This window comes from Pogoniulus pusillus, unplaced genomic scaffold (assembly GCF_015220805.1).
Source record: "Pogoniulus pusillus isolate bPogPus1 unplaced genomic scaffold, bPogPus1.pri scaffold_58_arrow_ctg1, whole genome shotgun sequence".
In the NCBI taxonomy this organism is placed as follows: Eukaryota; Metazoa; Chordata; class Aves; order Piciformes; family Lybiidae; genus Pogoniulus; species Pogoniulus pusillus.
The window spans coordinates 144,900-169,686 of record NW_026974711.1 but is presented as its reverse complement, the minus strand read 5'-3'; the positions used below and the strand labels follow the sequence as shown (position 1 = coordinate 169,686).

At 67.6% G+C, this 24,787-nt stretch overlaps 2 protein-coding genes and 1 non-coding gene across 5 annotated transcripts; all 3 read right to left on the bottom strand.

Annotated features, from left to right (window-relative positions):
* Window positions 1-777: 777 nt before the first annotated feature.
* Window positions 778-9,696, bottom strand: NCKAP5L (NCK associated protein 5 like). 3 transcript variants are annotated; one of them, XM_064141602.1, is made up of 13 exons: window positions 9,594-9,696; window positions 6,331-6,371; window positions 6,090-6,197; window positions 5,300-5,368; window positions 5,149-5,187; window positions 4,935-5,054; window positions 4,730-4,843; window positions 2,535-4,285; window positions 2,272-2,425; window positions 2,108-2,186; window positions 1,726-2,019; window positions 1,433-1,572; window positions 778-1,288 (listed from the first exon to the last, which is right to left on the bottom strand). In XM_064141602.1, exons 3-13 carry the CDS (start codon window positions 6,189-6,191, stop codon window positions 1,052-1,054), a joined length of 3,099 nt encoding a protein of 1,032 aa, XP_063997672.1. In that variant the 5' UTR covers window positions 6,192-6,197; window positions 6,331-6,371; window positions 9,594-9,696; the 3' UTR covers window positions 778-1,051. The 3 variants fall into 3 exon arrangements, with proteins under 3 accessions (XP_063997672.1, XP_063997673.1, XP_063997674.1); XM_064141603.1 differs by lacking the exon at window positions 9,594-9,696 and adding an exon at window positions 6,790-6,907; XM_064141604.1 differs by lacking the exon at window positions 9,594-9,696 and adding an exon at window positions 6,794-6,907.
* A 438-nt stretch (window positions 9,697-10,134) lies between these two features.
* Window positions 10,135-23,506, bottom strand: KANSL2 (KAT8 regulatory NSL complex subunit 2). Its single transcript, XM_064141619.1, has 10 exons — window positions 23,431-23,506; window positions 21,689-21,986; window positions 20,008-20,186; window positions 19,338-19,452; window positions 18,138-18,305; window positions 16,538-16,700; window positions 14,932-15,028; window positions 12,386-12,639; window positions 11,518-11,751; window positions 10,135-10,594 (listed from the first exon to the last, which is right to left on the bottom strand). Exons 2-10 carry the CDS (start codon window positions 21,937-21,939, stop codon window positions 10,505-10,507), a joined length of 1,551 nt encoding a protein of 516 aa, XP_063997689.1. The 5' UTR covers window positions 21,940-21,986; window positions 23,431-23,506; the 3' UTR covers window positions 10,135-10,504.
* LOC135174357 (small nucleolar RNA SNORA2/SNORA34 family) lies at window positions 14,727-14,863 on the bottom strand. Its single transcript, XR_010301855.1, has one exon. It is a non-coding gene; the product is annotated as a small nucleolar RNA SNORA2/SNORA34 family (small nucleolar RNA).
* Window positions 23,507-24,787: the final 1,281 nt, after the last annotated feature.

The following is a 24,787-nucleotide window of genomic DNA, read 5'->3' as shown; positions in this document are numbered from 1 at the left end:
AGGTTTCCTCATCCCTGGAGGGTGTTCCCCTATCTCTGTGTGGTTCCCCCTATCCCTGGAGGGGATTTCCCCTATCTCTAGGGGGAAGGTTTTCCCTTGTCCTTGGAGGAGGTTCCCCTATCCCTGGAGGGGGTTTCCCTATCCTGTGTGGAGGTTTCCCCTATCCCTCGGGGGGAGGTTTCCCCTCTCCCTGGGGGATTGTTCCCCTCTCTCTGGAGGTAGTTTCCCCTCTCCCTGTATGGAGGTTTCCCTTCTCCCTGTGGGGTTGCTCCCCTCTCCCTGCAGGTTTTCCTGTCCCTGAGGGCTTCCCACTCCCACCTTGGTTTTCTGCAGCAGTTTCTCCCCATTGCCCTGGCACCCCAGGGAGTCTTAGGGTGTTCCCCACCCCCCCCCCCCCAAACCATGCCAGCCCCGGGATGGGCAGTTAGACCTTTCCCCCTCTCCCAGTGGAGGAGCCTCTCCTGTAGCACCAGTGCCAAGAAGTCCGGGGGGGAAGCCCACACTCTGCTGTGCCAGGCAGCTGCTGGGGCCAGCTCTGGACTGTGATTTCCACACCCCCACCCCAACCTCTCCTCTCCTCCCTCCCTTCTTCCCCCCCCTCCCCCCCCCCCATTTTGCTGTCATCTCTTTGTACACCAGGACAAGTCAATAAACCTCTTGAGTGGAACCTCTTGGCCCCCTCCCTCCGTGCCCACTTCCACGGGCAGGCTGCAGCTGGCACAGGGACAACACCAACTCCACAAGAGCTATAAATAACCCGGGGGTGGGGGGGCGGGGTGGGGGGGGCAAATTTATTGAGCTAAAAACCCGGCGGGGGGGGGGGGCGGGGGAGGGGGCTGTACAATGCGATAGCACCATGGGAGAGAGCCAGGGCAGGGTGTGGAGGGGGGGGACACACACAAGGCACCCGGACCCCTCCCCCCCCCCATACCTGGGCAGCACCCTCAGAGTGGGATTAGGGAGTGGGGGGCAGGGGTGGGGGGGCAGCGAGATTTGGGGGAGGGGAGGGGGGTGGTGGAAGACTGTGAGTGCGGCGAGGGGTGGGGGGGGCTCAGCCCTGGCTGCCGCAGGAGGAGAGGCTGTCGTAGAGAGAGTCGCTGAGGGACTCGGAGTGCTCCAGCCCGGGCGGGCCGTGCCCACCGTCCCGGGACTGAGCCTCGGTGCTGCCTTCGTCCCCTACGTCCGAGGCGCTTGGGGTTCGGCTGCTGCTGGCGCTCAAGGTAGGGGGCAGCGGTGGGGGCACCTCGGGGGATGCCCCTCGACGTCCGGCAGGGCTGCAGACGGGCGCCTGGGGAGGGGCAGTGTGGGGAGGGAAGGGCTTCGCTGTGCCCCCACGCTCCCTGCAAAGGCCGATTGCGACCCACGCCGATCCCACCCACCCTGGACGCCACCACCCCCCCCCACCGCCACCTCCCCCCGCATCCCTTCTTACCACGGTGGGGCGGTGCAGCCCCTCCAGCCCCCCGGGGGTGCAGAGGAAGGGGTCGGCAGCGCCGCAGGCTTTGGCGTTGGGGAAGGTCCAGTTCTTGCTCTGCTGGACGCGCCGCGGCTTGCCGGGGTCACCGCTGGCATCTGCGGGGAGAACGGGGCGGGGGGGTGGGGGGGGAAAGACACACATCAGTGCTGACCTCTCCCCACGACCCCCTCCCCACTTCGCACAAGCGTGGGTGCACCCCCAGCCCCTTTGCATCCACTGCCTGGCACAGGGCACGGCAAGACACTGACCCTGGGGCCCGGCGCGGTGGCCGTGCGGGCTGGGGGGGGCCGGCGGGCGGCACGCTGGGGTGCTCCGGTGTTTGCTGGGCACCGGCGGCTCCTCCGCGCTGGGCACCTCCCGCTCCAGCGTCCGGGCCTTGCGCGGCACTTTGGTGGTGACAGACGGCCGGGCTGGCACAGCGCCGGGCAGCGGCTCAGGGCGGCCCCGTGGCTTTGGGGTGCTTTTGGCAGGGACCCCCCCGTAATCCGGGGGAGGGAAGGTACCGATTCCGCTGTCCAGCGTCCGTGTCAGCGACCCGCAGGCTGTGGGGACAAGGAGAGGCAATTGGTACCCAGGGGTCAATTTGGTGCCCTCCTCGCCAGCACCTACCCGTGCCAGCGTCCTGCTCACCAGCGAAGTGCTGCGACGTGCCCGACTCGGACAGACTCTCATCCGACGGCAGCTCGTCCCGGAGCCCCACGTCGGGCACCTGGGGGAGCAAAAAAGGATGAGCGGCTGCAGGGTCCCCCCTCTCCCGGAGCAGGGTACACAGTGAGGTGTGGAGGGGTCCTCACCTTGTCCGGGGGCTCCCGCAGGTGTCCCACGATGCCGTTGCGGGGTGGGCGGCAGAGCCTGGGGTCTTTGGCGTCGGCTGGCACCCGCCGGAGCTCACACAGCTCCCGCTTGTGCTCCAGGCGGCTCTCGTAGGGCACATCCTTCCCGTCCACCCTGGGCACAGCGCCACGGCAGGGTGGGCTTGAGCAGGGGGCACCCCCTCCCCCCACACGCACACTTCACCTACTCCCCACCCACCGAAGGGCTCAGAGTGGACTCTGACCTGTCGAGCAGCTGCTGCATGAAGGTTTCGGCTGTCACCTCCTGGTACATGACGGGAAGGTGCCCGGGGCCGCGGGGTGGTCCGCGGGGGCGCCCCTTGTCGAGTGCCAGCCCCTGCAGGAACGCGTGCTCCTCCCGCAGCGCCTTCCGCAGGTCCTCCGCCTTCTCCATCAGCTTCGAGATGTTGAGGCTCTCAGCTTCCAGCTTCCGAGCTGCCAACTTCACCTCCCGGCGCAGCGGTGCAGGGGTCCCTGCCCACTCCCGGCCGCGGCCGCCGTCGCCTCGACGGCTCAGCGCTGGCAGCTTGCTGCGGCGCAGCCCGAACCAACTGGCCAAGCCTCCGGCGGCTTTGCCCTTGGCTTCGCCCGCCGGTGCCCGCTCCTGCCCCTGCAGCCGCAGCACGTTCTCCTCGATGCCCTTCATCACCTTCTCCTCGATGGCTGAATGCCCGGCGACGCCCGGCGGCGGCCCTGTGCCGGGGGGCTCGGCGGCCGGCGGTGTTTTGTGAGGGGTTGCTGCCACCTTGGCCCCTGGCACCTCCTCGCCGCGTGGAGTCCCAGCTTTGCCGCTGCCCGTCTTGGTGGGCAGCTTGGTAGGGCTGCCGTGGGGGCTGCGGGTGGTCTTGGCAGGGGGCGCCGGAGGTGCCCGCGGTGGGGTCCTGCCGCCGGTGGGGCGAACCTTGCCCCCTGCCTTGCCAGACTCGCCCATGGAGCCGGAGGAGTAGCACCGGGCCAGGGGCTCCCCGCTGTGAGCCGGCTCAGGGTGCTTCAGGCTGCCCCCCAGACCTCCCCGGGGCGAGGGTCGCGGCTCAGAGCCGTGGCCCCTCTCAGGCCGGCCTGGACCGGGGGGCTCACGGCCCTCGGCCCCCCGCAGCTTGCCCAGGGCTGCCAGGCGCTCCTTGAAGGGCAGATAGCCTGGCTCGGGGGGCTTCTTGCTGGGGCGGCGAGAGGGGGCCGAGCCCCCTGGGCCACGGCGACTGCTGGGAGGGGACGCAGCCGCTCGCACCCCACTGCCGGGGGGGCCCAGCAGCCCCGGGGGCTGCTCAGCTGCTTCGTAGGTATGGGGCGGGGGGAAAGCAGGGGGCTCTGGGGAGCTGGGGTCGGGGGGGGCATCGGGGGACGTGCGGCAGCTGAGCGCCAGCGAGGCCTCAGGGTTGCCGCTGCGGCAGGGGATCTTGGATGCCCGAGCAAGCTGCGGGCTCAGGCGCAGCGCCCCGGGTGGGGGCGGCAGCTTCAGCACCTTAGGAGGTGAGGACAGGGGGTTGGGACCCCCCCCTCCGGGTGAAAGTGGGGTGAAGCTGCCCTCAGGGCTGCCCTCGCCTGGAGTGTAGAGCCCCAGGAAAGCAGGGAGCTCCCCACGCCGCTGCCGGGGAGGACCCCCGGGGGCTTCGCCGTTGTGCCGGCAGCAGCCACCGGCAGCGTCCCCCCGCAGCAGCCGCTCGGCTAAGGCGCTGAGCAGGGCTCCCCCTGGGGCCGCAGCCTCCTCTGGCGAGGAGCAGGGACTGCCCTCGGCCCCTCGCCACCCTCCAGCGGCCCCCGGTCCACGCAGCGGGCACGGGGGCCAGCCCGGGGCAGCACAGGGCTCGGGGGAGCCGGGGGAGGCCAGGGGGGGCCCCAGCAGTGGATCTGTCTCCTCCAGCTTGCGCAGCACCTCCAGGATCTGAGCTTTCTTCTTGAAGAAGGGGGAAAGGGTGTCCAGGGTGGGGGCACCAGGGCTTAGCCCAGGGCTGCTTGATGTCACCAGTGGGGTCACCTGTGGGGTCCAGGCACTGTCAACTCCAAGGGCACCTTGCACCGGGCACCATCTGGGTGAAGGTGGCACCCTGGGGACAGACTATGGGTGGAGAGGGACAAGGAGAGGGACGCAGTGGGGCGAGGGATTGGGGACACAGGAGCAAAGGGGTTTGGAGCTGGGGACATCACGGGTGGAGGGGCTCAAAGAGGGGGACACTGTGGACCTGCAGAGGTGGCCACGACGGGCACAAGGACACTGTGGGCCAACGGGCATGGAAAGGAGGATGGCACAGGCGCAGGGACAGGGACGGCACTGACCCAGGGAGGGGGACAGAGGACAGGACACCACGGGTGGGAGGACACCGCGTGGAAAAGGCAACAGCGTGAGCCAGGGGAGGGGACAGCCACAGCCCGGGGAGGGTGACGCTGGCACAGGGGCGGGGTTAGAGACGCTGGTACCCACCTCTGGCAGGGGGATGCAGTGGCTTGGGGACAGCGGAGGAGGTGGCTGCTCAGCTGAGCTGGGCTGGGGGCAGGCTGGAGCATCCAGGGGCACTGGCACCGGGTGCAGCGGCAGCTGGGTGGGGAGGAGAGAGATGCTGGGTTAAGCTTTTCGAGGGACTCTGCCTCCTGATGCCACCCCCACCCCCGGGCAGCCCTGGGCACACCTGGGGCAGGGATCCAGCCGAGAGCTGCAGCTTCTGCTGGAAGAGGTCACTCAGTGCCTGGTTCTGGCGCTCCAGGTCAAAGACTCTTTTCTTCAGCTTGATGCACTCCTCACGGAGGTCCTGCTCAGGGCAGGATGGCACAGGGGGGGGTGTCAGCTAAGACCTTGCCCAGCCCCCTGGCATCCCCCACCCCTAAGCTCTGCCTGACACCCACCTTCTGGTTGAGCAGTGCCTGCACCACATGGTTGGCGACCTGAGGAGCAGAGCAGACCCTGGGTGGGGTGGCGAAGGCACAGGCAGCCCTGTGCCCACGGGTGTGCAACACTGCCCTGTGTGCCCAACATGTGCCCCCACACCCCCTGTACCTCATCCAGGCAACGCTCGTAGGTCTCCCGCTGGTTCTCATTGGCCTGGGCCAGGGCTGAGTTCTCTGCCTGGGGACAGAGTGGGGATAGCTCAGAGGGCACAGTGAAGGGTCCTGGGCACCTGGAACCACACCATGGCACCAAGGGGACTCCTCTGCCCAGGGTCACATGCAGAAGGGTGAGGCTGAGGCTGCCCCAAGAGAAAGGGAGGGAAGGAGGGCCAAGGAAAGCAGCAAAGTGGTGCCCCTCAGTGTGGCATCAGGGCTGCTGGCTCCATGGCACAAGCTGCAGCTGCCTTTTAGCACCAGCTGCACAGTGGCAGAGGGCACAGCTGCACAGAGGCTATGGCTGCACAGTGGTTAGGGCTGCACAGCTGCACCAGGCACAGCTGCACGGTGGCTATGGCTGCACGGTGGCACCAGCCACAGCTGCCTGGTGGCCGTGGATGCGTAGTGGCAATAGCCACAGCTGCCCGAAGGCAGTGGCTATGGCTGCACAGTGGCCATGGCTGCACGGTGGCACCAGCCACAGCTGCCTGGTGGCCATGGCTGCACGGTGGCACCAGCCACAGCTGCCTGGTGGCCATGGCTGCACGGTGGCACCAGCCACAGCTGCCTGGTGGCCGTGGATGCGTAGTGGCAATAGCCACAGCTGCCCGAAGGCAGTGGCTATGGCTGCACAGTGGCCATGGCTGCACGGTGGCAATGGCCACGGTTGCTCCGCGGTGGCCGTGGCTGCCCTGGCGGCCACAGTTGCCCATCGGCCCCGGCTCCGGGCGGCTCTGCCGTACCTCAAGCTCCCGCAGCCGCTGCAGCAGCTCATGGCTGGTTCCCGTTTCCCCGAGCGCCGCGGGGCTGCCTTCTCCCGGTGCCTCGGCCACGCTCTCCGACATCGCTGGCTGCAGGGGACCGTGCGTCAGCCCCGGGGGCCTCGCTGGCCCTTGCCCGTTGTACCCCCGGGCCCCGCAGCACTGCCAAGCTCAGGCCAGACCGGACACCCACCCCCCCCACCTCCATCCTTCTCCTCGTTACCTCGCTGGGGACGTCGCCAGCCCCGTCCTCCGCGGCGTCACCTGCGGGGATAAACGGAGCTGAAGAGAGGGCCGGAGCCGCCCCGACCTCACCGACACCGGAGCCGCAGGGCCCTCGGCAGCCCCAACCACCCCTGAGCCTTCCCGGCTTGTGCTGGGACCCCGGAACCAGCCCCGATGCCAGGGCACCGGGATGCACAGCATACCCGCGGGCTGGCACCGGCCCCGGGGTACCGGAATAAGCAACAGCCTCGGGGTGCACAGGCCTCCCCCTCCCCCCGGCCCTGGCCCCGGTACCGATTCCCCCCTGGACTCCCCTCGCCGCTGGTACCGGTGCCTCTCTGCGCCGCTCGCCCCGTGCGCGCCGGAACCGGGGTCGGCCCCGAGCACCGGCCCCGAGCACCAGCACCAACCCCGGCCCGGGCTCCCCTTCCGCCCCGCTCCCGCCTGCGATGCTCACTCACGCCCGAGGCGTCCGGCGGCGCCGCTTAGCCCCGTTCAGCGCGGCCCCGGGGCCGGTCGTGGCGGCGGCGGAGGCTTCATCCCGGCCCGGCCCGGCCGCGCTATTGTTGGGAGGCGGCGGCGGCCCAGCTCCGCCTTCCCGCCGCGGCCGGGGAGGAGCCGTGTCCGCCGCCGCCCCCGGCGCGCTGCTCCGCCAGCGCCAGCCCCGGAGAGACGGTACCGGGGGATCCAGGGCACCGAGGACCCCCGGGAGAGGAAGCATCGGGCTACTGGGCATCCTAGGAGAGGAAGCACCGGGCATCCACACGGGGCACCGGGCATCCACACGGGGCACCGGGCACCGCGGGGAGTACAGAGCGCCCCAAGGAGCCCCGAGGGACACACAGCAGCCTTCGGAGAGGGACCCCCAGGAGCCTGAGTACCCTTCGGGGAAGTCCCTGAGGCTCTGGGCACGAGGACCCTACCCTGCACCCCACGAGGCTGGCAGGGGTCGGGGGGGGGGAGGGTCACACGGGGCCGGTGGCCCCGGTTCACCCAGACCCCACGGTGACGATGTCCGGTGCCACGGTGGGAGCTGTTCGACAGCACTCGGGGAACCGGAGGGGACAAGAAGAGGGTCTGGGGGGGCGGGGGGGGGGGAATGGAGGTGGCGCGGCCAGGAGGGAGGTCACCGGGAACGGGCGAGGTCGAGATGTGCGACACCAACCCTGTCCCTGTCCCACCGAGGACCCCCCACGCGTGGGTGGGACCAGTGGGAGCCATCGAGCAGAGCACACCGGAGGCCATCGGACGGAGCAAACTCTGCCGCCGCCTCCCGGCACAACGAGAGAGGCAAAACCAACCGGAGACCGAGATGGGTGAAACGGGGACGGGCAGGGTGCGGGGCCGTGGGACGCTCCCCGTGTCCCTGCCAGCCCCGAGCCTGCCGTCCCCACCGCCATGGGGACCACCGGCCCCGTGCCCCGACCTCGCACGCGTGTCCCTGTCCCCATCACCCCGCGGCCCGTGGAGCTGGCAGCACACTCAAACGGGTACCGTGGGTGCCCCGTGGTGCCCCGTGGCACTCCCGCCCCCCCCCCCTCAACGCTGCCCCCCAGCACAGGAAGCGGCCCCGGGGCCGGCGGCTCCGGCTGCGTCACCGGGGGGAAGTGAGGCTCCGTCTGGAGGGGAAGAGCAGCCCACGCCCCCCCCCTCCCCAGGCCCCGCGGCGGGGGACAGCCGGGAGGGGGGGTGGGGGCCGACAGATGGACGGCGTGGCCGTGGCCGTCCCCTCCCCCAGCACGGGGCCCCGCAGGGGTGGTGCGAGGGTCCCTGCGGGGGGGGCACAGACCCAGCAGATCCATGGGCATCTCCCCAGTCGTGTCACACACCCCCCCCCCCCCCGGGTCACTCATCCCTGGCACCATGGGGACACGGCGTGTGCCCGACACGCGTGGCTGTGCTTGTGCCAAGGGCAGCCCCTGGCACCTGGGCCCACAGTCTTGTGGCACTGACTCGAGCCTGCCCCACGCCAGGGTCCCTGCCCTGAGCCCAGAGTGACAACCTCAAATGTCCCCAACCCTGCTGGACTGCAGGGTCTGGGCTGCTTCTGGGGACAGGGCACAAGGGACAACCTGGGGGACAGGGCAGAAGGGACAAGCTGGGGGACAAGGGACAACCTGGGGACAGGACAAGAAAGGACAAGCTGGGGACAGGGCAAGAAAGGACAAGCTGGGGACGGGGCAGAAGGGACAAGCTGGGGACAGGACATAAGGGACAACCTGGGGGACAAGGGACAACCTGGGGACAGGACAAGAAAGGACAAGCTGGGGACAGGGAGGATGCAGCAGGGACAGCCCAGGGACAACACTGGGGACAAGCAGGATACAGTGGGGACGAGTGGGATGCGCTGGAAAACAGCCTTGGGGCAGCAGGGGACACATCGAGGACAAGCAGGGACACATGCCAGGGACAGCCTGGGTGCGGTGGGGACACACCGGGATGCGGTGGGGACAGCGGAGATGCACCGGGGACAGCTGGGATGTACCGGGGACAGTGGGGGGACACACCAGCGGTAGGCGAAAGGCACCGGGGACATGCTGGGGACACGCTGGGGACACGCTGGGGACACAGCAGGGAGAGAGCCTGGATACACCCAGGGGACTGTAGGGATCCTGGGGACACCGGGGACAGGCGGGATGCACCGGGGACATCGGGGACAGGCGGGATGCACTGGGGACACCGGGGACAGGCGACATGCACCGGGGACACCGGGGATAGGCGGGATGTACTGGGGACACCGAGGACAGGCGGGATGTACCGGGGACACCGGGGACAGACGGGACGCAGTGGGGACACCGAGGACAGGCGGGATGCACCGGGGACACCGGGGACAGGCGGGATGTACTGGGGACACCGGGGACAGGCGGGATGCACCGGGGACACCGGGGACAGACGGGATGCAGTGGGGACACCGGGGACAGGCGGGATGCAGTGGGGACACCGGGGACAGGCGGCATGCACCGGGGACACGCAGGATGCACCGGGGACACGCAGGATGCACCGGGGACATGCGGCGGGGTCCGCCAAGATGCACCGGAGGACACCGGGGACATCCCGGGGGGTACAGGCCGGGATATCCCCTACATTCCGCGACACCTTCCGGTGCCCGGTGGCAGCGGGGACCCCGCTCGGCACCGCGGGGGCTGCCGGCGCCCTCGAGCTGCGGCCCGACTTTACCGGGGAACCTTCCGCCGCCGCCGCCGCCGCCGCCGCCGCCGCCGCTCCCCGCCCGCCTTCCCGCCGCAGCGCGGACGGACTCACCGAGGGCTACAGCGGGGCGGCGGCGCAGGGCGGCATGGCCAGGACCAGGACCAGGACCGGGGCCGGGACCGGGACCGGGACCGGGGCTGGCCCGGCGGCAGCAGCGGCGGTGATGTCATGGCTCCACCGGGCCGACTCCGCCCTGCGCCCCCGCCGCCGCCAATCCGCGCCCGGAGGCGTCGGGGGGAGGAGGGGGAGGTCGTTCCCGGGGCGGCGGGGGCGGGGGTGTCCCGGTGGTGCCGGTGCCGCATCTCCTCCAGCTCCACTCCGCCAGCCCCGGAGCTGCCCTTGCGGAACCTGGCACCGAGCAGCCGATCCCGGCCCCACGGAGCGCGGCTCGGTCCCGTCCCGCCCCACCCCCCCGCAGCCGTGCCCACGAGTGGGGGTGAGGGTGGGGTCGTGCCCGGGCAGCTGAGCCGCAGGCTGGGGGTCAGCCCTGCCCCGGGGTACCCCCGAACCACCCCCCCCACGACCCCCACCCTGGCAGCTCCATCCTGCTCCAGCGCCCCCCCGCGGCCGCAGCGCGCAAGGACACTCCGCGGCCACCTCCAGCTCTTTATTGGGGGGGGGTTGGGGACAGACACAGGCGCGCGCGCTCCCCAAAATCGCCACAGGGTCCACGTGCCCCTCCCCCACCCCCACCCCCACCCTTGGACCCCTCCTCGGGGCCCATTCCCCACCGCAAAGCATCTCCCGGCCCTAGGGAGCAGGCAGAGCCCCCCCCGGGCTGCCCTCTGGGTGGGCAGCTCTGCCCTTGCAGTGCCAACGGGAGGGGGTTGAGGCGCCCACGGGCGGGGGCGCAGCCCAGATGCCCTCTGAGGACGAGGCTGGCACAGCAGCCAGGGCCGGTGCAGGTCCGCAGGTGTGCCAGGGGCACGGAGGATCCAGGAGGGAGCACCCAGAGGCTGCCCTCAGCTCACAGACGCCGGCTCCAGGCTCCCGTTGGCAGAGGTCTCCTGCCGGGGCCCAGGGGGGCACAGTGCCAGCGGCTGGCGACTCTGCTGGGGACAGAAAGGACAGCGGTGGGGTGGGCACGGTGGTGGCATCACACAGGCAGAGCCACCCCCAGGCTGCCCTCTCAGTGGGCAGCTCTGCCCTTGCAGTGCCAACAGGAGGGGGCTGAGGTGCCCCTGGGCAGGGACTCAGCCCAGATGCCCTCTGAGGATGAGGCTGGCACAGCAGGCATATGCCCGGTGCAGGTCTGCAGGTGTGCCACGGGGGGCACAGAGGACAGCAGAGAGCTGGGCACGGTGGGCACAGGCAAAGATAAGCTCAGGTTGGTGTCACTCCCACCCGAGTTGGCAGCTCCGTGGGAGATGTGCCAACGGAGTGCCAGCAGAGCAGGAGAGGCTTCCTCTGGGCTCCTGTTTGATGCCAACGGCTATGGCAAACCGCAGGCCTTCAGTCAGGGCCTGGGGGGGAGGGCACTGCCCAAGGGTGGGGTCCTCTTCACCCCAACACCTGGCTCCCACCAGGGGAGAGGTGCCAGGGGGATACCCCCTGGGCCGCAGGGACAGCACAGCAGGCAGGGTAAGGGGCACAGGATAGGGCAGCTGAGGACATCTCCAGAGATGCCAATCTGTGGGCATGGCCCCAGCATGCTCCAGGAGACACAGACAGGATCCTTTGCCCAGAAGATGGCAGCTGCCCATGGGTGGCAGCATAGCCCCAAGCCTGTGCCACCCTCCCCACACCCCTCAGCCACCCCCTGACACACCTGTGCCAACCAAGGGCAGGGTGACACCAAGAGACAGAGACAGGCCCTGGCAGCCACCCCCTCAACCCCCCCAGCACCACCCAGACCCTGTGCCAGGCTGCATGGCACAGGGTGAGGAGGGCAGATGAGGACTTTCCTCCCCATCCTGCAGCTCCAGGCACACCCAGAGCCCGGGAGGGCACTGCCCTGGCACTCTCCTGGCTGTACCTGTGCTGGCAGCTCAGCTGCAGGCTCGGTGGGTGGGGAGAAGAGGTGGGCAGAGGAGGTTCCTCTGTCCAGCGGTGCCAGCTGAGGGATGCCAGGCTGGGGAGGGTCCTCCAGGGCCAAAATATCAATGGGAGCTTCAGCAACCTCCCGGAGGGACTGATCCAGGGCCACAGAGGGGTCAAAGAGCAGAGGGGATGGGGGGCACTGCATGCCATCGCCCACCACATCCAGGTCCTAGGAGAGAAGATGCCAGGAGATGCCAGGAGATGCCCTGTGGGAGCGAGAAGGCTCCTGGCAGCTCTTCTCCACCCCCACCCAGCCCCGAGCAGAGGGGCAGGAGTGGGCAGCAGCTTTCTGAGCAAGGAGAAAGCAGAGCAGCAACCCCTCTGGTGCCACCCAGATCCGTGCCCACCCAGATCCATGCCCATTCAGCCTTAGGGAGTGCAGCTCTGGAAGCTTCCAGAGCCAAGTGGGCAGTGCCAAGCTGCCAGTGGAAGTGGAGATGAGGTTGGGAGCCAGGGTGGGCACACACTGGCACAAGGCTGCCCAGGGTTGGTCGTGGATGCCCAATCCCTGGAGGCCTTGAGCAAGCTGTGCTGGTAGGAGCTTGAAAACCATCTAGTGCCAAGCCCCTTGCCAGGGGCAGTGCCCTCTGAGTGGGCAGAGAGGTTGGAACTGGATGGGCTTGAAAAGTCCTTCCCCACCCCAACCCCTTCCACTGCTCTTGATGCCCACACCCAGCACTTGGCAACTGCTGCCCTCCAGCACCTCCCATGGGACCCCTGGTGCCAAATGTCAGCTTGGCTGGGCCCAGGATGGCAAGAGCAAGCCCTGAGCATGGCATTTTCCTTGGCACCACCCAACTTACATCACTGAACTCCAGGGGCAAACTCTCAGTGGGCTGCAGCTCAGCGGCGCTTAAGTAGAGGTCGCTGGGGGCAGCCTCCAGCTCCTCTGGCACTGCCAGGCCCTGCTCAGGGATGTACATCTGAGCTGGCAGACGGAGGTGGAGAGGGCAGCAGGGCTCCTCTGACAGGCTGGCAGCGACTGGTTTGTTGCAGGGCACCTCCTCAGAGCCTTGGCATGGTTTGAAGAGGGTCTGGTTGGTGTCCTGGCAGATGTCTGAGGGTGATGTGGTTAAGGAAGGGGTCCTGAAGATCAGCTCAGACTGGCACCAGCTCAGGTGGAGGCAGCAGCTGAGATGATTGTGGTATCAGCTCAGACTGGCACCATCCCAGACTGTGGCACCAACTGAGATGATTGTGGCATGAGCTCAGACTGGCACAAGCCCAGATCATGGCACCAGTTGAGATGATTGTGGCACCAGCTAAGACTGGCACCAGTTGAGGTGATTGTTGGCACCAGCTCAGATTGGGGCTGACCCCGAGGCAGAGCTTGATTGTGGCAGTGAAAGTCAGACCTGGCTCCTCCTCACCCTGACCCTGCTCCAGAGGGGCCAAAAGCCTTCCTCAGCCCCCTCTGGAGGTGCTCAGCCCCCCTCTGCAGGATCCCAGCTCCCCTCTGCAGGATCCCAGCTCCCCTCTGCAGGATCCCAGCTCCCCTCTGCAGGATCCCAGCTCCCCTCTGCAGGATCCCAGCTCCCTCTGCAGGATCCCAGCTCCCCTCTGCAGGATCCCAGCTCCCTCTGCAGGATCCCAGCTCCCCTCTGCAGGATCCCAGCCCCCTCTGCAGGATCCCAGCTCCCTCTGCAGGATCCCAGCTCCCTCTGCAGGATCCCAGCTCCCCTCTGCAGGATCCCAGCTCCCCTCTGCAGGATCCCAGCTCCCCTCTGCAGGATCCCAGCTCCCCTCTGCAGGATCCCAGCTCCCCTCTGGAGGATCCCAGCTCCCCTCTGCAGGATCCCAGCTCCCTCTGCAGGATCCAAGCTCCCCTCTGTAGGATCCCAGCTCCCCTCTGCAGGATCCCAGCTCCCCTCTGCAGGATCCCAGCTCCCCTCTGGAAGGTCTCATCCTCTCTTTTCTTTTTTCCTTGGGAGGAATTAAGGTCACTAAAGACAAACAAAAAGCAACTTCCTGCTCCCTGCACAGAGGTTGCCAACTTCAGCCACAAACCCAAGAGCTCAAAACAAACAACAGAGCTCATCCTGCCCTCCCCCTCCCTCCTCAGGCTGCCAGCACTGCTCTGGGCTCCAGCAGTGCAGCTCCTCCCAGCAGCAGCTCCCAAAGCATCCAAAACCTCCTCCTGGACACCTCCACCCAGTCCTGATGCCACCCAGGGCAGTGCTCTGCTGTTGGATCCTATCCTGGAGGATCCCTGAGCTGAGGAGGAGGATCCAAATGGTTACTCTTAAAGAGCTGAGATCAGCTTAAGGCTGCTCACACAGCTCTGAACCTCTCAGGGGAGGCAAAAGGAGACTTGAGTTGGTCCATGGCAACCTCCAAACAGGCCTGGGATTGCTCCCTCCTGGTGCAGATCCTCCTCCAGGCATTGCTGAGCAGGCTCCAGCAGCCACCAAACAGCTCCCACACACAGCAGGGCTCACACCAAGAGCTCTCAGCCCCTGCTCAGGGCAGCCAGGGCTGGATCCTTCCTGCTCTCAACACAGCTCCTACTTCCCTTGGCCTCCATGAGGTCACTTTGTCCCCACTGGTGACCCCTGTGGGATGCTTTGGATTAGTGAAGGAAGCATAGGAAGGGACCAGTTTGGGCTTCATAGTCCCATTTGTGCCTTCCTTGGGCTTCCTAAGGTCCTTTATCCCTGCTGGGAGCCTGGAAAGTCCCATGGGATGCTCTGGAATGGTGAAGGAAGCACAGGGAGGGAGCAGTTTGGGCTCCCTGGACCTATTTGTGTCCTCCTTGGTCCTTTATCCCTGCTGGGAGCCTGGAAAGTCCCATGGGATGATCAGGAATGGTGAAGGAAGTACAGGGAGGGACCAGTTTGGGCTTCATGGTCCCATTTGTGCCCTCCTTGGCCTTCCTGAGGTCTTTTATCCCTGCTGAGAGCCTGGAAAACCTCATGGGATGCTCTGGAATGGTGAAGGAATCACAGGGAGGGACCAGTTTGGGCCACATGGACCTCATTACCTCTACTGAAGACCCCCATGGGGAGCTCTGGATTGCTGCAGGGACTCATTTGTGCCTTCCTTGAGCCCTTCCTCAGGTCCCTTAGCCCTGTCCACCCCCAGGCCAGGTCAGGAATGAAGGAAGCAGAAGAAAAGAGGCATCAGGAGTCAGAGGGAGCCCAAACTTTGTGTCTCTCCCCCACGAATTGGTTCCCCCCATTAGGAAGCCAGGAGGACCAACAGACCACCAGGGAGCTGCTTCCTCTGGGCTCCTGTTTGAAACCAGCAGCTACAGCAAGCTGCTGGCCTTGATTGAGGGCCGAGGGGAGGAAGAGGAAGGCGAAGGCAGAGCTGGGGAGGTGCCAGGGGGCAGGGGGAGGTGAAAGGATACGCAGCAGGCAGTGCCTGCTCAGCGGCAGCGGCTGCCTGGAGCACCTCACATCGTCCACAAAGGCCAAACACCTCTGGCTGGAACGGGTGGTGTGAGCCTGGCAGCACACAGGAGGAGCTCAGGGTCATGCTGGGGGTCACAGGGCAGCCCCCTCCCCACCCACACAACCCCCACCCACACAACCCCCACCCACAGCCCTAGGTCCTGCTTTCAAGGTCCAAGCCCTCAGCTGGGTTGGGGCAGCAGCACTGTGGCCAGCAGGGTAAGGGAGGTTTACTCTGCCCCTGTGCTGGCACTGCTCAGGGCACACCTAGGAGCCCCCTCCCCACCCATACAACCCCCCCCAGGTCCTGCTTTGGAAGCAGCCCAAGCCCTCAGCTGGCCTGGGGCAGGAGCAGTGTGGTCTGAAGGAGCAGGGAGGTTACTCTGCCCCTGTGCTGGCACTGCTCAGGGCACACTTTGAGCTGTGCCCAGTGCCTGGTAGCACACAGGATGAGCTGAGGGTCGTGCTGGGGTCACACAGGAGCCCCCTCCTCACCCACACATCCCCCAACTCCACGCCCAGGGTCTGCTTCTGTCACTGGTGCCAGCTGCCAGAGGGATGTGGCACCATTCAGCACCACTCTCTGTGCCCAGCACTGATCCCTGGGGCACACCCAGCTGCCAACTGCACGTGGCACCACCACTCTCTGGACCCTGCCCTCCAGCCAGTTCTTGACCCGTATCAGAGCTGTGCCAGCTGTGCCAGGAGCTTGCTATGGCAGGATGAAGACTAAAGAGGCCAAAGTGTGGGTGGGAGGAGGAGGAGGAGGAGGAGGAGAAGGGGAAAGAGGGGGAGGAGGAGGGGAGAAAGGGGAGAAGGAAGAGGAGGGGAGAAAGGGGAGGAGGAAGAGGAGGGGAGAAAGGGGGGGAGGAGGAGGAGGAGGGGAGAAAGGGGGGGAGGAGGAGGAGGAGGAGGGGAGAAAGGGGAGGAGGAGGAGGGGAGAAAGGGGGGGAGGAGGAGGGGAGAAAGGGGGGGAGGAGGAGGGGAGAAAGGGGGGGAGGAGGAGGAGGAGGAGGGGAGAAAGGGGGGGAGGGGGAGGAGGAGGAGGAGGAGGAGGAGGAGGAGGAGGAGGAGGGGAAAGAGGAGGAGGGAAAAGAGGAGGAGGAAGGGGAGGGGGAGGAGAGGAGGAGGAGGAGGAGGGGAGAAAGGGGAGGGGGAGGAGGAAGAGGAGAGAAAGGGGAGGAGAGAAGGAAGAAGGAGGAGTAGGGGAAGGAGAGAGTAGAGAAGAGGGAGGAGGGGGAGGAGGGGGAGGAGGAGGAGGAGGAGGAGGAGGAGGGGAGAAAGGGGAGGGGGAGGAGGAAGAGGAGAGAAGGGGGAGGAGAGAAGGAAGAAGGAGGAGTAGGGGAAGGAGAGAGTAGAGAAGGAGGAGGGGGAGGAGGAGGAGGAGGAGGAGGAGGAGGAGGAGGAGGGGAGAAAGGGGAGGGGGAGGAGGAAGAGGAGAGAAAGGGGAGGAGAGAAGGAAGAAGGAGGAGTAGGGGAAGGAGAGAGTAGAGAAGAGGGAGGAGGGGGAGGAGGGGGAGGGGGAGGAGGAGGAGGAGGAGAGGGGGAGGGGCAGGGCCGCACCTGCTGGGCGGTGCCCTCGCTGGCCAGCAGCCTGCGCTCCCGCAGCTGTCGGTGCAGCAGAGCCTCGGCCCCGTAGCGCTGCCGGTAGCGCCGCAGGCACTTGAGCCGCTTCAGGCTCTCTCGTTCCTTGGCCAGCAGCCCCTCGGGGCCGGTCAGGAGGCTGCTGCCTGCGGGGAGGGAGGGCACAGGGAAAGGAGAGCAAGGTCAGAAAAGCCTTCACCTCCTCCCGGGGGGGGTTTCATGCAGAGAGAGGGGAAGGGTTGGGGGTGAGGCAGCATCTGGGACCCTTCCCGAATCTTTCCCAGCCTCTGGGATCCTTCCCAAACCCTTCCCAGCCTCTGGGACCCTTCCCAAACCCTTCCCAGCCCCTGGGGCCTTCCCCAAACCCTTCCCAGCCTCTGGGATCCTTCCCAAACCATTCCCTCAGGGGGGAGCAGGGAGGCAGCAGGAGGCGCTGCAGGGAGGTTGCAGCTGCATGGAGGTCATAGCAGCAGGCAGGCCACAGGGGGGCGCTGCAGGGAGGCTGCAGCTGCAGGGAGGTCACAGGGGGGCGCTGCGGGGAGGTCATAGCAGCAGGCAGACCACAGGGGGGCGCTGCGGGGAGGTCACAGCAGCAGGGAGGCCACAGGGGGGCGCTGCGGGGAGGTCATAGCAGCAGGGGGGGCGCTGCGGGGAGGTTGCAGCCGCAGGGAGGCCACAGGGGGGCGCTGCGGGGAGGCAGCAGGGGTGCTGCAGGGAGGTTGCAGCCGCAGGGAGGCCACAGGGGGGCGCTGCGGGGAGGTTGCAGCTGCAGGCAGGCCACAGGGGGGCGCTGCGGGGAGGCAGCAGGGGTGCTGCAGGGAGGTCACAGCAGCAGGGAGGCCACAGGGGGGCGCTGCGGGGAGGTCATAGCAGCAGGCAGACCACAGGGGGGCGCTGCGGGGAGGTCACAGCAGCAGGGAGGCCACAGGGGGGCGCTGCGGGGAGGTCATAGCAGCAGGCAGACCACAGGGGTGCTGCAGGGAGGTCACAGCAGCAGGGAGGCCACAGGGGGGCGCTGCGGGGAGGTTGCAGCCGCAGGGAGGCCACAGGGGGGCGCTGCAGGGAGGTTATAGCAGCAGGGAGGCCACAGGGGGGCGCTGCAGGGAGGCCACAGGGGGGCGCTGCGGGGAGGTCACAGCAGCAGGCAGGCCACAGGGGGGCGCTGCGGGGAGGTCATAGCAGCAGGCAGACCACAGGGGGGCGCTGCAGGGAGGTCACAGCAGCAGGCAGGCCACAGGGGGGCGCTGCGGGGAGGTTGCAGGGGCGCTGCAGGGAGGTCACAGCAGCAGGCAGGCCACAGGGGGGCGCTGCGGGGGCGCCGCAGCCGCAGGGAGGCCACAGGGGGGCGCTGCAGGGAGGTTATAGCAGCAGGGAGGCCACAGGAGGGCGCTGCGGGGAGGTCACAGCCGCAGGGAGGCCACAGGGGGGCGCTGCGGGGAGGTTGCAGCTGCAGGGAGGCCACAGGGGGGCGCTGCGGGGAGGTCACAGCCGCAGGGAGGCCACAGGGGGGCGCTGCAGGGAGGTCACAGCAGCAGGGAGGCCACAGGGGGGCGCTGCGGGGGCGCCGCAGCCGCGGGACTCGCCCATGGCCTGGTGCTCGGCGCGGCGGCTGTGCAGGAAGCGTCTCTTGCGCTCCTGCAGGAGGTGCTGCAGCCTCTTGAACTGGTCGATGTAGAGCGACTGCAGGCGGATGAGCTTCTCCCGCATGATCAGGGCCACCTCCTCGGCCGTGTACACCCCTGCGTGCCTGGCAGGGGGCACAGGGAGGTTGGCACAGTGCAGACAGGGCAGGGAAGGGCCGGGCGGGGGAGGGCGAGGAGGGTTTAGGGTGGGCATGGGTGGTCAAGGAGGGTCTAAGGGTGAGGTTGTGCCCATTCATCTTGGCACTATGGAGGTTGAGTGGGGGTCAAAGTGGGCTCCAGGTGGGCATGGGTGGCTTAGGGGTGGTCAAGGAGGGTCTAAGGATGAGGCTGGGCTCATTCATCTTGGCACTATGGAGGTTGGGTGGGGGTCAAAGTGGGCTTCAGGTGGGCATAGGTGGCTTAGGGGTGGTCAAGGAGGGTCTAAGGGTGAGGTTGTGCCCATTCATCTTGGCACTATGGAGGTTGGGTGGGGGTCAAAGTGGGCTCCAGGTGGGCATGGGTGGCTTAGGGGTGGTCAAGGAGGGTCTAAGGGTGAGGTTGTGCCCATTCATCTTGGCACTATGGAGGTTGAGTGGGGGTCAAAGTGGGCTCCAGGTGGGCATGGGTGGCTTGGGGTGGCCAGAAAGGTCTAAGGGTGAGGTTGTGCCCACTCAGGTTGGCACTACGGAGGTTGGGTGGGGGTCAAAGTGGGCTCCAAGTGGGCATGGGTGGCTTAGGGGTGGTCAAGGAGGGTCTAAGGGTGAGGTTGTGCCATTCATCTTGGCACTATGGAGGTTGAGTGGGGGTCAAAGTGGGCTCCAGGTGGGCATGGGTGGCTTGGGGTGGCCAGAAAGGTCTAAGGGTGAGGTTGTGCCCACTCAGGTTGGCACTACGGAGGTTGGGTGGGGGTCAAAGTGGGCTCAGGTGGGCATGGGTGGCTTAGGGGTGGTCAAGGAGGGTCTAAGGGTGAGGTTGTGCCCACTCAGATGGTGGTCGGGAGGCTGGGTGGGAGGATCAAGGTGGGCATGGATGGCAAGAAAGGTCTAAGGGTGAGGTTGTGCCCACTCAGGTTGGCCTTAAGGAGGTTGGGTGCGGGTCAAACTGCCCTGTGCCCACCTCCAGCTGTGCCAAGAGCTGCCCACCAGCAGCTGACTCACTTCAAGGGGTCCTCCTGGTCGCTGTCGATGCTGTCAGCCTCACTGTCTGGGTCCCCTCGCCAGGTCTGCTCCACGGTGACAGGATCCTGCTCCCCATCGCTCCAACTGTCCTCATCTGCCACCACACGACCATGCCAGGGGTTGGCACGGGAGGCAGCTCAAAGATCAGCCAGTGCCAACCCACCCTGACACGGCTGTGGGCACCTTCTGCCAGCCTGAGGTGCTTAAGGCCTCATCCGGCTTGGCCCTGGGCATCTCCAGAGACTCCCCCTGGGCACCTCCACAGCCTCCCCTTGGGCATCTCCATAGCCTCCCCTTGGGCACCTCCACAGCCTCCCCTCAGGCACCTCCACAGCCTCCCCCTGGGCACCTCCACAGCTTCCCCTTGGGCACCTCCACAGCCTCTCCTTGGGCACCTCCACAGCCTCTCCCTGGGCACCTCCACAGCCTCCCCTGGGCACCTCCACAGCCTCCCCTGGGCACCTTTGTGCCACCAGGGCATGGGCTGGTGGCACAAAGCCTGCAGGGCCTGGGGCTGCTGGCACAGCTCACCCAGGTCTGAGCCATCCTGAGGCTTGCAGAGCATCTTTTGCCCTCCCCCACCCCAGGATCTCTCTGCAGTGGCTTTCTAGAGGGCACATTCTGGGCACTGCCACCCCCCAGCCCTCACCCAGGATCCTGCTGGCTTCGCTGCGGCTGCTCTCGGTGCCCTGTGCCCCCAGCTCGCCTCTGGCATAGGAGCTGAGCTGGCACAGCAGAGCCTCACTCACTGGCCCGGGGTGGGACTTCTTCATCTGGGCTTGCAGTGCCAGGCTGTGCCTCCAGGCATGCTCTGCACAGAAGGAGGTGCTGCAGGGGGGGGCAAAACAGGAGCTGGTCACAACCCCAAGCCCCCTCCCTGGGCAGCAAAGCAGTCAGGGTTGGAAGGGACCCCAAGGACCATCCAGTGCCACCCCCTGGCATGGGCAGGGACACCCTACTCTAACTCAGGATGGGCACAGCCTCACCCAGCCTGGCCTGAAACACCTCCAGCCATGGGGCCTCAACCCCCTCCCTGGGCAACCCCTGCCAGGCTCTCACCACTCTCCTGCTCAACAACTTCCTCCTCACCTCCAGCCTCACTCTCCTCACCTCCAGCTCTGCTCCATCCCCCCCACTCCTGCCACTCCCTCACAGCCTCAAAAGTCCCTCCCCAGCTTTTTTGGAGCCCCCTTCAGCTCCTGGCAGGCCACAAGAAGGTCACCTGGGAGCCAACTCTGCTCCAGCCTGCACAGCCCCAACTCTTTCAGGCTGTGCTCACAGCAGAGCTGCTGCAGCCTCTCAGCATCCTCCTGGCCCTGCTCTGGACACTCTCCAGCATCTCCACAGCCCTCTTGGCCCAGGGGCTCCAGAGCTGGATGCAGGACTCCAGGTGGGGTCTCAGCAGAGCAGAGCAGAGGGGCAGAATCCCCTCCCTGGCCCTGCTGGCCACACTGCTGCTGCTGCAGCCCAGGCTCTGCTTGGCTCTCTGGGCTGCAGTGCACACTGCTGGCTCCTGCTGAGCTTCTCCTCCAGCAGCACCCCCAAGTGCCTCTCCTCAGGGCTGCTCTCCAGCCTGGCACTGCCCAGCCTGGATTGGTGCTTGGCATTGCCCCGACCCAGCTGCAGGAACCTTGCACTTGGTCTTGTTGAACCTCCTGAGCTTGGCCTGTGCCCACCTCTGCAGCCTGCCCAGGGCCCTCTGGATGCCATCCCTGCCCTCCAGCCTGGCTGAGCACCACACAGCTTGGTGTGGGCAGCAAACCTGCTGAGGCTGCACTCAGTGCCTCTGCCCATGGCACCCACAGAGAAGTTGAACAAGACTGGTGCCAGGACTGACCCCTGAGGGACTCTGCTTGGCACTGCCCTCCACCTGGACATCCCAAACCATTCCCAGGGGAGGTTCTGCAGCCTCCTGGTGGCCTCCTCTGGACCTTCCCTACCAGTCCCATGCCAGGCTGCTCCAGACCTCCTCTGGACCTTCCCTACCAGTCCCATGCCAGGCTGCTCCAAACCTCCTCTGGACCCTCCCTACCAGTCCCATGCCAGGCTGCTCCAAGCCTCCTCTGGACCTTCCCTACCAGTCCCATGCCAGGCTGCTCCAAGCCTCCTCTGGACCCTCCCTACCACTTCTATGCTAGGCACTGCCAGGCTGCCTCAACCCTTTCAGCCTGTTCCTAGGTGAGGTTTGGCATCCTCCTGGTGGCCTCCTCTGGACCTTCCCTACCAGCTCGATGCCAGCAGCCCAGCAGAGCTGGGGTGGAGCAGGTCAAGGGGGGGGGCCACAATGCCCCTGCCTGGAGGCTGTGCCCAGGCTCCCGGTGGGCACTCACCCATCCTTCTTCTCGGGCTTGGGGGCAGCGTTTGGGCACCTCCTGCCGTTCTTGGTGGAGACGTAGCTGCACTGCTTGTAGGGGGCAGTCCTGTCCTCCAGGATGTGCCTGAGGCAGAAGTCCTGCCCCTCCAGGCGCGGCTGCGAGCACTGCCGCCCGCTGAACGAGCACCACAGAGGCTCCGGCGGGCGCGGCCCCGGCGCCAGGCGGCTCCGCTGCGACGGCAGAACGTGGATGCGGATCCGGTTCATGGCCGCGGGAGGAGCTGCGGAGGGGAGCGAGGAGGAGAGAACCGCAGCTGGGGTGGGGGAGAGAGAGAGGGAGAGGGAGGTGAGATGGAAGCGAAAGAGGGGAGGGAGGGGGAAGGGGAAGGGAGAGAGGGAGAAGAATGTGGAGGAGGAAGGAAGGAAGGGAGGGAGGAAGGGAGGGAGGAAGGGAGGGAGGGAGGAAGGGAGGAAGGGAGGGAGGGAGGAAGGGAGGAAGGGAGGAAGGGAGGAAGGGAGGAAGGGAGGAAGGGAGGAAGGGAGGAAGGGAGGAAGGGAGGAAGGGAGGAAGGGAGGAAGGGAGGAAGGGAGGAAGGGAGGAAGGGAGGAAGGGAGGAAGGGAGGAAGGGAGGAAGGGAGGAAGGGAGGAAGGGAGGAAAGGGACAGGGGAAGAGAGAGAGGGAATGAAGGAAGGGAGAGAGGGGAAGGAGGGAGAGAGGGGAAGGAGGGAGAGAGGGGAAGGAGGGAGAGAGGGGAAGGAGGGAGAGAGGGGAAGGAAGGAGAGAGGGGAGGGAGGGAGAAGGGAGGGAGAAGGGAGGGAGAAGGGAGGGAGAAGGGAGGGAGAAGGGAGGGAGAAGGGAGGGAGAAGGGAGGGAGAAGGGAGGGAGAAGGGAGGGAGAAGGGAGGGAGGGAGGAGAAGGAGGAGCTGCTGAGGCCCCTCCGGGAGCAGCTTCGTCCCTCCCAGCCGGCTCCCCCTCCCCCCGCTCCCGCAGCACGATTCGAGGTCACTCCGGTTTAAGCCCGGAGCAGCCTTTTGGCCTCGCCGCGGCCCTCCCCCCGCCCGCACCGGGCACGTCCTGCTCACCTCAGCTCCCTGCCACCGGCAGCCGTGCCCGGGGCTGGGCACCGCAAGCGCTGCCGCCGCTGCCCCGGAGGTGCCCCCCTCGACCCGGTGCGGAGCTCACCGATCCCCACTGCAGCCCTCCCCGGTGCCTGCCACTTGCTCCCGGTGCCCAGCTCCCGGTACAGGTCTCCGGTGCCCTGCTCTGCTCCCTATGTACCTCCCCGGTGCCCGCAGCCAGTGCCAGCTCTGGCACAGATCTCCGGTGCCCGCTCCTGCTCCCCATGCGCCTCCTCGGTGCCCAACTCCCGGTACAGGTCTCCGGTGCCCTACTCCTGCTCCCCATGCGCCTCCTCGATGCCAAGATCCCGGTACAAGTCTCCGGTGCCCAACCCCTGCTCCCCGTGTGCCTTCCCGGTGCCCGCTGCGGTGCCCAGCTCCCGGTACAGATCTCCGGTGCCCTGCTCGTACTCCCTGTGTGCCTCCTCGGTGCCCACTGCCGGTGCCCAGCTCCCGGTACAGGTCTCCGGTGCCCTACTCCTACTCCCCATGTACCTCCCCGGTGCCCGCTGCGGTGCCCAGCTCCCGGTACAGATCTCCGGTGCCCTGCTCGTACTCCCTGTGTGCCCCCTCGGTGCCCACTGCCGGTGCCAGCTCCGGTACAGGTCTCCGGTGTCCAGCGCCAGCTCCCCACGTACCTCCCCGGTGCCGCCGCCGGTGCCCGCCGCTGCCGGTGCCGATCCCGGCCCGAGCCCTCCCCCGCCCCAGCCCCTCCCCCCCCCGCACGTGCTCCGCCGCCCGCCCCGCGCACGCGCAGCCGCTCCGGCGCCGCCATTTCGTCCCCGGGCGGAGAGCGTCAGAGACGCTGCCGGGGGCGGGGAGAGCGAACTCAGGCAGCGCCGCCCGCGGCGGAGGAGCGGCGCGAAGCGGGCGCCAGAGCGAAGGGACCCCGGCGGGAGCGCGGAGGCTGCGCGGCGAAGCACCGAGCGGAGCCCGCGGAGGGCAGGCGGCGGCGCCGCCATCTTACCGCCTCCCTGCCGCCCGCCCGGCCGCGGCCCCGCCCCGCGGCGCCCAGGGGCGGGGGGAGGGGCGGGGAGGGCGGTACGCGATTGGCTGATTGCGCTGTCACTCATCAGGGCCCTCATAGGGACCCGCCTTCTGGAGTCACGTGAGGGCGGCGCGGCGGGAAGCTGCCACGTGGGCGCCGCGGGAGCTTCGGGGGGGCCTCGGCCGCGGGAAGCAGCTGCGTGGGGGCGACGGTGGGAGCGGGAGGCTGAGCGTGGGTGCGACGGTGCGAGCGGGAGGCTGAGCGGCGGGAAGCAGCTGCGTGGGTGCGACGGTGGGAGCGGGAGGCTGAGCGTGGGGGCGACGGTGGGAGCGGGAGGCTGAGCGGCGGGGAGCAGCCCCGTGGGGGCGACGGTGGGAGCGGGAGGCTGAGCGGCGGGGAGCAGCCCCGTGGGCGCGACAGTAGGAGCGGGAGGCTGAGCGTGGGCGCGATGGTGGGAGCGGGAGGCTGAGCGGCGGGAAGCAGCCCCGTGGGTGCTACGGTGGGAGCGGGAGGCTGAGCCGCGGGGAGCAGCCCCGTGGGTGCGACGGTGCGAGCGGGAGGCTGAGTGGCGGGGAGCAGCCCCGTGGGTGCGACGGTGGGAGCGGGAGGCTGAGAGGCGGGAAGCAGCCCCGTGGGAGCGGGAGGCTCGGCGATGGGAAGCAGTCCCGTGGGCACGACGGTGGGAGCGGGAGGCTGAGCGGCGAGGAGCAGCCCCGTGGGCGCGACGGTGGGAGCGGGAGGCTCGGCCGGGGGGAGCTCGGCGGCGGGGGCGGGAGCGGTGCAGCCCCCGGTGAAGGAGCGGAGGCGGCAACGGCTTTGGCTTCGAGAAGGCAGAAGCTGCACGGCAGGCCCAGGAGCACCGGCTCGGTCCCGGAGCGCTGCCTGGGGAGGGTCAGGAGTCCCTCCCGGTTCTAGCCCTGTGCTCTGCCGGTTTCCTGGGGCAGCTTGGAGCCCTCCTGGTTAACGGAACCGGCAGAACCGGCCAGGTGCAACGACTTGAGCTCACT